The 12,598-nt window shown below is 39.8% G+C and overlaps 1 protein-coding gene across 8 annotated transcripts in view; it reads left to right on the top strand.

The window, feature by feature from the left end:
- cdc42bpab (CDC42 binding protein kinase alpha (DMPK-like) b) overlaps positions 1 to 12,598 on the top strand; it is a 75,016-nt gene that overhangs the window by 32,789 nt on the left and 29,629 nt on the right. For all 8 annotated transcript variants that reach the window (XM_067482398.1, XM_067482397.1, XM_067482395.1 and 5 more), the window contains exons 4-6: positions 328 to 423; positions 1,255 to 1,403; positions 11,806 to 11,899. In XM_067482398.1, coding sequence (XP_067338499.1) covers positions 328 to 423; positions 1,255 to 1,403; positions 11,806 to 11,899 — 339 coding nt within the window. The remainder of the gene's footprint in view (positions 1 to 327; positions 424 to 1,254; positions 1,404 to 11,805; positions 11,900 to 12,598) is intronic.

Here is a 12,598-nt window from a genome sequence, read left to right as displayed (position 1 = left end):
TAGGTGATATCCAAGTAATTGTGTGCAACAATGATGGTGAGTTACATTATTCTCAGTACAGTCAATTATTTTGCTAGTTATGTTCTTAATTCAGATAGTTTTGTAGAGATGCTTCCACTTTAACATGAAAAAGTGTTTCTTGTAAATAAATAATAAAAAAAAGCTATTACACTGACCATGATGCAGTGTGTTTTTTTAAAAGGGGGGCAGGCTCTGTCTTTCCATACTGTATATTGTATATTGACCATTCTAACATCTACAACTGAAAACTGAATCCCTATTCTCTCCCATTGTTGAGTTTTGACAAGCATATTGTGTCTTCTTTAGACTGCCTGTTTTAGGGAGGAGCGGGACGTGTTGGTGAACGGGGACTGCCAGTGGATCACCACCCTGCACTACGCCTTCCAGGATGACAATAATCTGGTAACACAGCATACTCCCCCTTCTTTTTACACGGGGTTGTTCAACCTAACATTTCTCAGGAACCTTATCGCTTCTATCAAGACTCATTTTGAGTTTCACAACTTGATACATTTCAACGCTTTCAACACCCACTATCATTTTATTATTTTACTCTTCACTACACTTTTTGAATACAGTAAATAATGGTTGGTAACCTGTCACAGGTTGACATGGGGATCTTACTCCAAAGCATAAGATGAATTAGAAATGCAGGAAACCGGGCAATAAAAGTTGATATGGCCTTAAGACATTTGTGTAAAGATCAGAGGAGTTTGGAGCTTTGTCATTGATTGTCCACCAAGCTTTTCCTCACTTTCATTGGCTGCTGCAGCCATTCTTTCGCCGACATGACAGCATGTCCTCTCTCTTTGACCCTGAGTGCAAATGCCAAGACTGCTTGTCATACCGTTTCCCACACATTAGAACAAATGCCCTGGACACTCCCTAAGATTTTAAAAAATATACACCGCTGCCCTGCCCAGTTTAATTTTTTTTAGGAAAACTCTCAAACGTTATAACATGTTTAGACATTCACTGATTCAGTACCCCTCTGTAATAATGATACTGTGGGAATTAAGGGCAAGGGGAAATGGAGCAGGGTGAGGAAAAGAAGGGCCGTGTATTTTGGGAGCCCTTGTGCTACTTTCTTGTACAGCTTTATTTAAAATAATTCCACACATAATGTTTTTTACGGCACCTTTTAAATATTTTTCTTTAATATTCCTGTCAGTAGCTGTGCTGGCACAGAATGTCTTCTTCATGTTTTCCTTCTTTCGCTCTGTCTTTCTAAAGTACCTGGTCATGGACTACTATGTGGGTGGTGACCTGCTGACTCTGCTCAGTAAGTTTGAGGACCGGCTGCCAGAGGAGATGGCCAAATTCTACTTGGCTGAGATGGTGATGGCCATCGACTCTATTCACCAGCTACACTACGTTCACAGGTGAGGAGCAGGCAGTGTGCGTGTGTGTTTGTTAGGCTGTGTGTATAATTAGATTTTCTGAGAAAAACAGAGCACTGGATGCTTAGTTTGTTTCTATTATTTTTGCTGCATGGCCAATTTCCAGCTGCGAAGAGCCACTGCAGCTAAATGACAACAGCACATTGTATATCCACTTGTCTGTCTTCTGTCATCGCTGCACTTAATCTACACCACTGACTAATTATAGAATATATAAGTTTGTTTTCCAGTTAGTTTTTTCATTCTATAAAATTTCAATTTGAGGTTTGCTTTGTGATTGTCTGTGTGAGAGAGAGAGATTATTTCAACTTGTGTAGTTTTTTTTGGTCAGCAATTATGGCAATTATTGTTAATTTCACATTGAAGTCACAAAAAAACAAAAACCAAAAAACAAACTCACCACCTAAAAGCCGACTGTTCACAGGCTGCAGCTTTTGAAAATGTATTCTACTGTGACGTAGATTCCAGAACATTTTTTTAGCCAATAGAAAATGCCCTTGGGAGCAGGAAATAAGGCTCTGAAAGACAGGAAGTGGTCACATAGGCATGTTAAGATAATTACAGTGTCACTTTCACAGGGGCATCATCACAGCAGTTTTGGTTGAAGAGCAAATGCTGGATACAAAGAGGGAAAGAAACAGAATACGACAGGGTTAGAAAAAGTACGATCAACTAGAGATTGAAAGGGAAGCAGAGGTGGGTAAAGTCTGATGGAAAGACATGACGACAGAGTTCTGTCTAGAAGTGATAAGTATGTAAGTACATAAAGGCAGTGAAAGAGAAGAGAGCGGATAGCCACTAATTGCATGGTGTTAACTGGGGGCCGTGGGTGGGGGTTGGTGGCTGCAGTGGTGGATGAAAGGGAAAAAAGGCCACGGAGGATGGGACAGCAGTGTTTCTCTTTAGGCCCCTTTCTTGAATGCTTTGGAGACAGTAATGATGGGGTATGGGAGGTGTGTGGGACAACAACAACAAAAAAACATTCTTGGCTCCTTTTTATAAGCGAACACACACACACACAAACGCACACGCTCGTGGGATATTCGTACACTTGCACTGAACAGGGTGGAGACATCACGGCAGGTCCCCTGAGGAGGGTGGGTCTTGCCCGCTGGTCTCATCTGATAAATGTGTGTTGGGGTGCAGTGTGTATGTTTGAGTTTTGTGTGTTTTCTATTCTTATAGGTTACAAAACAATGTATAAGACTTTAATGCCTATTCCAAAAAACACACATAATTGTGTCACAGCTTGTGAAAATAAATGGGCAAATTGTGAATGTACAGCAGGTAAGGATTTTCACTATTGTCATGCCACTCACATAACCTGTGGTCTGTGAAGCCAGTTTCTCCAGGAAAGTTTGATATCCCACTCCCAAGTCTAATGTGACCCAGCATCAGGTCTTAATCCAGATGAATAAAAGACTTATTGGCACAGCCCTTAAAATACCTTACTAGACTTGCTTTATTTAAAAACGAAAAGAAAATACAGCTTTTCCAAGGCTTTTGGAAAAAGTCCTACATACTATGACATACTATAAAAGTACACAATCCAATAAAAAGCAGTCTGTCAAACTACTGTCAAGTGATCTTTCTATTTTCCATTTTCTAACTTCAAAGAAAATCAGCATTAATCAGTGGACAATACTGCTCTATTGTAAACTTGTGTCTTACTGGAAGAGTTAGCCCAGTCCAAGAATAAGGCAGTGTGCATAAACTGGCCACTGGATTGAACTTAATTTTTCATTGGGTTTGTTGGTTTTAAAAAGAAATGAATTACATAACCCTGTGGTAGTAAATACAATTATGGGAATTTTAACTGCCTTTGTCATTGACTCCTGCTAGCCACTAGTGTTCCTTTTGGGTTTTGAGAGTGCTATGAGATATTCAAGCATCATCTCAGACAGTACTTAAGACATAATATTTCAAAATGCTTTAAACACTTTCCAGATGTATGGCTTTTGCTTTTGTTGGAGGGTTAGAATTCATGCTTAGTTCCACCGCTAACTGTTTAGCTGCATTGCTTCAATGGCTTAGTACAATAAAAGAAGTTATGATGTCTGACTAAAAATAAAATAATAAAGGTGTAGAAACGTGTTGTACGTTTATAAATTCTCAGGGTTTATAATCATAGTCACATTATTTTCAGATTTTAATTAGCATGTAATACATTTTCATGTTTTTTCGTAAGGTAGCTGACCTTGCCATAATGTTGGGCCACTTAAAATTAATATCTGCAGTCCTTTTGATGCTGATGAATTCAAAGAGCCCAGATGAAAAACATGAAGAGCAAAGCACCTTAAGGCCAACCTTCTGTCCCCCTCAGCTAAATCCCATGAGAGGCACTGTGTGTTTGAGTCAGGTGCTAAGGCAGAGTCATTTATTCAGTGGTCATTGATCTGCGTTGCGTCCCAGAGGGCCTGGACAAATGTTTGAATGGGCCATCTCAGCATGGCTTTGTGCTGCTTAGCACCACATCTGTCTGGTGTGTGTGTGTGTGTGTGTGTCATTGTGAGAGAGTGGGTTTCTGATGTAGATTATCAGTAGAGGGATGGGGGGTTAGTACAGATGGACAAAAGTCTGCATGTCAGTGGATAGTAGCGAGGAGAGAGGGGACCAGATTGTGATCACGTAGAGATGAAGAATGACAAGACCACAAATGGTAAAATAAGATAATATGTGGGAGTGTGACCGGTAAGGTCTGTTCTGTGTCGGGTCTTAATACTGAACAGTACTGTCTAACCGGTGTGTGTGTGTGTGTGTGTGTGTGTGTGTGTGTGTGTGTGTGTGTGTGTGTGTGTGTGTGTGTTTTGTTATTGATTGCATCCCTTATTGATCAGTGTCATGTGTCTCTTCAGTGAAGAGACACATGAGAGAGAACAGGCTCACTCTCTCTCTTTCTCTTTGTCTCAAACTCACACACATCTACAGATTATTATTAGTATATTCCATGTATATGACATGTCATGAAATAAATGTGATTGAAGATATATTATCCAATTCAATTGTAGTGGACAATATAAGGTTGACTTCAGTGATTTTAAACTTCCTGTGGATATGGTTTGGAGAGAACATGTATATGAATGTTATTAAGCCGATTTCCTGCCATCATCCAGACATAATCTAGAGTAGTTCATATCATCCTGTTATGCTACCAGATGATCTGGAGGAGAAGAATTGAAAATTGAAAATCTGTGACTCACCCTTAATAAAAATATTTTAGGCACCATGAGGTTGTGATAAAGGGTGTGTGTGTGTGTGTTGGTATCGAGTGATGGCCGAAGTCAAAAACCCATCACTTTGAACCATTAGTCAACAAATGCTGTTCAGGTTCCAGTGTTGCTGTAGGCCACACAGTGTGAGGTGATCTCCAGATGGCCCTCACAGATGGATGCTGTGGTTAGAGGAGATTATCTCCCTCTCTAGTCTCAAGTCTGTACTGCTTTTTAAGTCTACTGGAGGCATGTGACACAGTTGTCCAGTTAGCTACATTAGCTTGTCTTACCTAGCATTAGCTAGTATTACCACCTCACTTTGTTCATTTTTTAAGTTTAAATGTGAGTCAGCTCACATGGGGGGGTGGAGAACACACCAGTCTACTACTGGCAGATTAAATAAATGTTTGTTTTTTAGTCATATGACAGCAAATACTGTGTCTAAAGAAGACAGATATTTGTTAAAAATATTGTTAGTAGCTAGTGTAAAAAAAAAAAAGCCGTAACAAAAAGATGGTATAAGCTGCATCCACCAACTCAAGAAAAATGGCTAAAAATAGTAAATGGAATATATGTTATGGAGCAACTGACCTATAAGATAAGAATTCAAGAGGAACACTGCAGAGAAGTGGTAGAAATGGATCACGGTTATGTGTCAATGATAGGATACAGAACATTGATACATAATAGAACCAAACTGTAGAGACAAGGCAATCCAGTGTTAATGGGTTGTTTTTTTCATTCGTTTCATACATATGAACGAAAAAATGTGTTTAAAAAGAGAAGGTTTGCTAAGAAGTACAAATGAGTAGTACAAAGTACAAAGGATAGTTTATCAGTAGCCCCTTTTTTTTATGGTCTTACATGCATGCAAAAAAGGCAAGGGCCAGCTTGTGCTGCTTGTTCTTTGGCAGAACAGTAGTCTCCAGAGCAGATTAAGGCCTTTCAGCAAGGGAAGCACGTGTGTATAAACTGCACATACACCCACAGATCCATGTGCAAGGGCAGAAGAAGCTAAGCTTAAGGCAGCTAAAGAGCAGCAAGAAGCTAAGCTTAAAGCAGAAAAGTAGGAAGTTGGAGCAAAGAAAGAACAATTGGAACGAGTGCTGCTCTTGCTGCTGGTAATGCTCAAATTCAGAAAATTTAAAGACTCTGTGGTGTCGGGTGGCTCAAACATTAGCAATGACAACTTGCAAGGGATGATGTACCTTTTGCAAAACAGGGTGAAGAAGCAAATTCTCCACAAGGATAAGATAGATTTTCTCAAGAGCAAAGGCATATGCTCCAGGACATAAATGCTATCAGGAGATAGTCGTCCTTTTGGCTAATCCCGTGAGTTCAGGGTCGCCGTAGCGGATCATGGTCGTTGTGTGCATGTTGATTTGGCACAGTTCTTCCTGACCCAACCCTCCCCAATTTCTACGGGTTCAGGGTCTTCAGAGACACTTGACCGTCTAGCAAGGGCCGGGAATTGAACCACTGACCCTGTGGTCCGTGGCCGACTCCCTTACCAACTGATGTCCACCCTGCTGTCAGGAGGTAGTAAAGCGCCAGATTTGTCCAAGGACGAACCCTATTTTGCTTCCCGTAAAAGTCAAGGAAAACACAAATGTTATGGAAACGCAGTCTGTAGATAGTGATGAACAGGCAGCGATCAGCAGATTTGTGAACACCAGACGTAATCTGCATTTGGATACTGGGCCCGGGAACACAGAAGGGCATTCTGGCCATAGTTCCTGTCCGAGTGAAGCCAAAAAAGGGCAACAAATTAATTACTTCGTATGCATACTTGGATAGTGGCGGCACAGCCACGAATTGCACAGATAAACTTCTCGATAAGCTGAATCTTCATGGGGAAAAAGGTTAACCTTCTCCTCACAACTATGGGGGAAAACAAGGTTTGACTAGTAACATGGTAACAGAGTTGGAAGTAAGCCGACTGGGATCAAATAACTCCATAGAGCTTAATGATTTTGAATTCTTTTCACAAAAGGGATATTCCAGTGAGCAAAGACAACATCCCACAGCAAGGAGATGTAGAGAAGTGTCAGCATCTTAAAGGGGTGCAAATACCTCTCATCAGGGCAGAAATAGAACTGTTGATTGGAACTAATGTTGCTTGAATGGAGATTCAATGGCCGACTGAAAGAAGGTGGTTGCAACAGAACCAAAGATGGAGTAATGGAGATTGCATTAAATCATATATCTGTTGCCAAGCTGGAGGAGTCAGCAGTTTAAATATGACTTTCCTGAGGGTGATCAAGAGAAAGAGCAAAATTTGTCTAAGGCAGATTGTCTGTTTATCGATAGTGGCACAATCTGCTAGATTGGCTAAATTGACTTTCTCACACAGTCAGTCGAGAAATGGCCAAAGGATCCAGGGCACCTGGAAGAGCTTGAAACAGCTGATCCTGAGGTGAAAAGAAATGTCACAGTGAATGTTCTTGCAGCTGAAGAAAGCGCAGATATACTGCAAAAGTTGACAGATTACTAGTTGTCATGGATACGCCTATAACAGGCTGTGGCATGGCTACTCAGATTGAAGGCTACATTTCTGACTTTGTCCAGAAAGATAAAGGTGCTATTTGAAAGTATTGCCCGAAATGAAAGGCATGAAGATAAACAATGTCTTCAGCTTCAAAGAAAAATGCTGCATTACAAAACAAGAAGAAAAACTTAACTGCGGATGAGCTCCAGGAAGCAGAGGTGGAAATAATTCATCCCTGTTAGCGGAAGAATGTTCAGGAACAGCCACATGTATAAATTTAATCCAGTGCTTCAAGATGGAACTCTTCGTTGTAGGTGGCAGGCTCAGCCAAGCTGCCATGCATGAGGAATCCAAACACCCTTCCATCCTGGCTAAGGGTCGAGTATCAGAGCTGATACTGCAGGACATTCAACTGAAGGGTAGGCCATGGTGGTCACAACCATGTTTTGTCTACTTTACAAAGGTATTGGATTCCAAATGCAATCAGAAAAATTCTATCTAGGTGTAGAATCTGTCATAGATTACATGGAGTAACTGGGTGGCAACAAATGGCAGATCTCCCACTTATAAGGATCTTACCTGATGAAACACCATTTACCAGAACAGGTGTTGATTGCTTAAGTCCTTTTAATATCAAACAAGTAAAAAAACCTCTAAAAAGTTATGGTGTCATATTTACATGTCTGCCTACCCGAGCTGTGGTGTGGAGGTCTGCCTACCTAGTGGAGGCAGTGTCATTGGAAATGGACTCGTTTATTATCATTTATTTCCTTACTTTATTGCAAGATAAGGTCAGGTTTTGGAAAATCGTTCAGACAATGGAAAGAACTTTGTTGGGGTTGAGTGGGATCAAAAGGACGAGAAAAATGGAATATGTCCAAAATAGAAAATAAGCTGATCCAGCGTGGCATCAAATGGATATTTAATCCTCCATCTGGTTTTCACCATGGAGGCGTATGGGAGTGTTTAATTTCGTTCCATTAGGAAAATACTCGGTCCTACACTTAAAGATTAACGTTTGGATATAGTACGTCTGCAGACATTACTCTGTGAAGCCCAAGTATCATAAACAGTCAGCCAATAACTGCACCTTCCAATGATCCTAATGACTTGGAGGCACAGAGGCCAAATCATCGTCTTCTCTTAAAAACTCAACCATCTATGCCTCCTGGAATTTTCCAGAAACATGATATATCTGCCATAGATGGAGACAAGTCCAGTATATGGTGAACTAAGGAATATCTGCCAGAGCACTAGAGGTGGTAGAAGTGGACAGAAGCAAACTGAAATTTTGTTCCTGGGGACATTGTGTTGATTGTTGATAAGTCAGCACCTCCAAGCTCGTGAGTGATTGGACAATCATCCATACAATGGAAGATGAACATGGTCTAGTCTGCCAGGTTCCAACAGGTTTGATAGACCCATAACCAAGGTATGTCTTCTCCATGAATCAGTATGAGACAGTGGTAAAGACTGTTCTCCTACGGTGTTGTCAAGTACTGGTGACCTCTGAAGAAAGAAGACCATAAGAATGTTTATAATTAGCTTTTGTTGTGAGTTTATTTGGTAATTGTTAAGTTAGCACAATTAGGGCCCCTGGGTATGTATGAGCCAACAAGGGTTTCCTCTGTTTTGAATTATGTTGTGTATTGGAAGGTTAGTTCGTGTGTGTTTGCCTTTGAAGTATGCCTTTTAAGTTTGTTTAACCAGTTGTCAAGGAAACAATAAAGATAGAAGGTACGAAAGTAGTTGTGCAGCTCGGCTCCTGGAAAGGACAGACATAGCTATTGGGAGCTAACGGTTGTGGAGAGCAACAAGGTAGTGGTGGAAAGTTCAGTGTGTAGCTGTGGAGACACCCAGTTTCTTACCTGGTTTAGTGGAAATGATTTGTGAACGTGTGCTGTGGAATTACTACAAGAAACATGTTTGTGGAATTAAATAAATGTTCAGTGTTTGTTATACAACGATCTCTGGAGTGTTCATTTTTGGACCAACTAACTAGCACGAGTAAGCCCTGCCTCTACGCATACCCTATTTTTCATTTAATTTTAATTCATCATGTCATATGTCATCATATCTTTTTGCATTTTGTGGGAGTTGACAACTATCCTGAAGGTTAGTCCAGAAGTCCCAAAGGTTGTGTACACAATACAGTTTCCAGTGATTATAACCAAGCTTTTGTCCTCTTGCTCAAGGCTCAAATTATGTCTTGGTTTAGCGAAGTTAAAGGTGAAGGTTCACGACGGAGCAGTGTGTAGTCCACAATAAATGTTTTTTTTAAAGAGACATTATAATTTATTCTTAGGAATCTTAATCCTTTAATGCTATGCTTTATGGTCTCTTTGATTGTCTGGCTTCAAGCATACTTCATGTAAGTTGTGTGTGTGTGTGGGCCTGTTAGTCCAGGATCATTGTGTGAATGTATACTCTTGGGTACCATATATAGTTTCCATCTAAAATGCTATATACAGTATCCACTTTAGTAAGACGTGTGCAGTCTGGAACTTGTCTTTAAACTGTCACGCTCTTTAAAAAGATGTCTAAGTAAGGTGCGATTCAAACAGTGAATTGGCAAGAATAAGTGTAAGTTTATGTGCATGTTTTGGAACAATTACTTTGGTATGTCTGTAGAAGTCACATATTTTACACATATTACTTTAAAAAATGGCTTTGTAAGTTGGCATTTTAGTTTCTGGATAAGAAATAAAGCTGCTCGTTGCTCCAGCCCCATGAGATGCTACTGTTAGCACAACTGGAAAATGACAGGGGCTTTGAAGACCTCTACAGCTGAGACGTCTTCAAAGGAATCTTCAAAGCCAATTTATTTGCAGTTCTCTTAAAACATTTCTCAGACTTGGGCTATCGTTTAGTCTTTTATTGAGTAGTTAAGAAACGCAAGGAAGGAAGATATAAAATATAGATTAATTAAAATACATTTTAATTAGTTGGGTTTTACTTTTTGAACTTTTATTTGGTGAAAAATAGTTTTGCCATGCAACAATCAGAAGGCTCTGTAATTTATTTGTGACCTAATAAAAAGAGAAATAGCTCTTACTTGAGAGGTGTAAAGGATTGAATAATGCAAAAATGTCATAGTCAAACCACTAATACAAAGAGTTATAAGCATGCAAACATCCCAGATGTGGGCAGACTGTTGGAGGCTGTGGATTATTATTTTTTTTTATGTATTGAGTTGGGAGGTTGTGTTTGTTTTTTCTTTTCTTTCATTCCATACACTCATGCTTTTCTTATCAGTATTCTGTTGGTGTGTTTTTGCATGAGTTGGAGGCAGGGAGGTGTGTGCTTGTGTTGGACATCAAGTTTATTATCTTAAGCAGAGCCATGCTCAAATTACTGGACAGAAATAGCCCTAGCTTTTTTTTTTCCTGTAATCTGTTACTACTGTGTGTGTGTGTGTGTGTGTGTGTGTGTGTGTGTCTATTATTTTTTTGTTTTAACTTACATGTCCTTCCCATAGCTGGTGTCACTGGAAATCAATACATATACTGTGTCTGTAGGGGTTTTGGTTTTTTTAAGTAGACTGAGGAGTGTTCATGTGCCCTCCATGTTTGAGTAGTGTGATGGTACACTGTGTTGATAAAGGGGGCCTCAGACACAGGGCTTTAACAGGCTCTGCCTACAGGACAGTGTACTGGTCAGACAAGGACACGGGCCATATTTAGCTGTTATGGTGGTATATAGTGAAGTGTTCCATATCAGTCCAGGGCAGCAATCATTTGGGTGATTTTAAATGTTTTTATGATTATTACATTATGTATTTCAAACAAGAATGCACACACTAGAGTAGGGATTGGACTGGACTTTTTTCTTGACAAGTCAAGACTCTTGAGTGTTCAGGAAAATGTAGTCAGTCCTTTTCACAGAATTATTAAATAAGGAAAATTAGCATTAGTTGTAGCACTTCTGGCCACCAACCAAATGCTCGGCTATCATGGGGATTCTGTACTACTCTAAAAACTTTCTTTGTTGTTAAGATGGTCCAGCTGTTATAGCTGGTAGACTCTAGCATTTTATCATATCAGCTGGAACTAAGCCACAGTCTTTCTCTATAATGTAAACATATCATCAGCAGTCGTAATGGAGAGCAGATGCAGTTTGAGATGAAAGTTCACAGTGGCCACCTCGAGTGCATCTATAAAAGAATGTTTGGTCAGCAGCTCCCACCACCTAACCAGTCTCTGTGCACAAATACAAATATTGTAGGAAAAGTGAAAAGGGGAGTGTTTCTGTTTATGACACAGTGTCCTTTTTCTTGTGAGTGGGAGTGGTTGTGCACTGCATATTTCCCCATACTGCCTGCTTGTGTGTGTTTGAAGCTGTGTGCTGCAAAAGAGTCACACACTTAACTTTCTGTACAGCTAATTCCAACACATCTCAAGCGATTTCTAATGCTTGTTTTTTCTTTTGGTCAATTTTGAGTTGCCATGCTGCTAATAAATGACCTGTCCGAAATTATTATACACTACCTAAACAAGCAAGTGAAGATTTCTCCAGGTTATGCAATATGACCTGATGATAATAATGGGTAGTCCCATCAATTTTGGACGTCCTATAGGTATTGTTTTGTGTGTAAAAATTGTTTTTTATCTTCTTCGTTTAACACCCTAATATTTCTACTTTCACCCCTTCACCCTTCTCCTCGTTTTCTCTTGTCTTCTTTCAGGGACATTAAACCCGATAACATTCTGTTGGATATGAATGGCCACATCCGCCTGGCTGACTTTGGCTCCTGCCTCAAGCTCATGGAGGACGGGACGGTAAGTTTTACCACACTGCTGCTGATGCCTCCTCCTCCAGTCCAAAGCAAACATTCCATAGCTTCACTGACCTTCTAGTCAACCCCCTGGGGTTTCCCGGAGGAGGAGTGTGTGGTTCAGCTGCTTGGCTGTGCTCGCAGTTTATGATTCAGACACTTATCCAACTTCCCCCTCAGGTTTTATTTAAAAGAAAAGATCTGACAGAACGAGATTAATGATCAGAGAAGGGCCAAGCTTTGTTACTCAACTCTTAATACAGTGATGGTGCTTGTTGGACACACTTAAGAATATCTGTTTAAATGTGTAGTTTAAAGTCACAATGTTCGCATATTTCATTGGCGTTATATCTGTATTAAAGCTACTTCTTGAATAATAGAGACATATAATGCAAGAATGTGATGGATCCAAACTGAAACATCTCTTTTATTTCTCACTAAAAGTTTTGGCTCTTAATCATGGCAGTGTTTTCTGAATACTCATATTTTTATATTATTATATTATATGACATCAATACATCTTAATTGGATTTTATTTTTAATTCAGAATTAAACGGCTTCAAAATAGGAAACAGAGCTCTAAAACATTGTTCACAAGGGAATTCTTCATATATTGGGGTATAACATTTAAGTCATCTTGTATTTGTACACGACTTCAGCCTGCAACTCATCATCATTCAAATTGTAGCATGCAGGATGAACT

This window comes from Channa argus, chromosome 17 (assembly GCF_033026475.1).
Source record: "Channa argus isolate prfri chromosome 17, Channa argus male v1.0, whole genome shotgun sequence".
Lineage (NCBI taxonomy): Eukaryota > Metazoa > Chordata > Actinopteri > Anabantiformes > Channidae > Channa > Channa argus.
The sequence above is the reverse complement of the archived record's forward strand: the minus strand, read 5'-3'. Positions and strand labels throughout refer to the sequence as shown.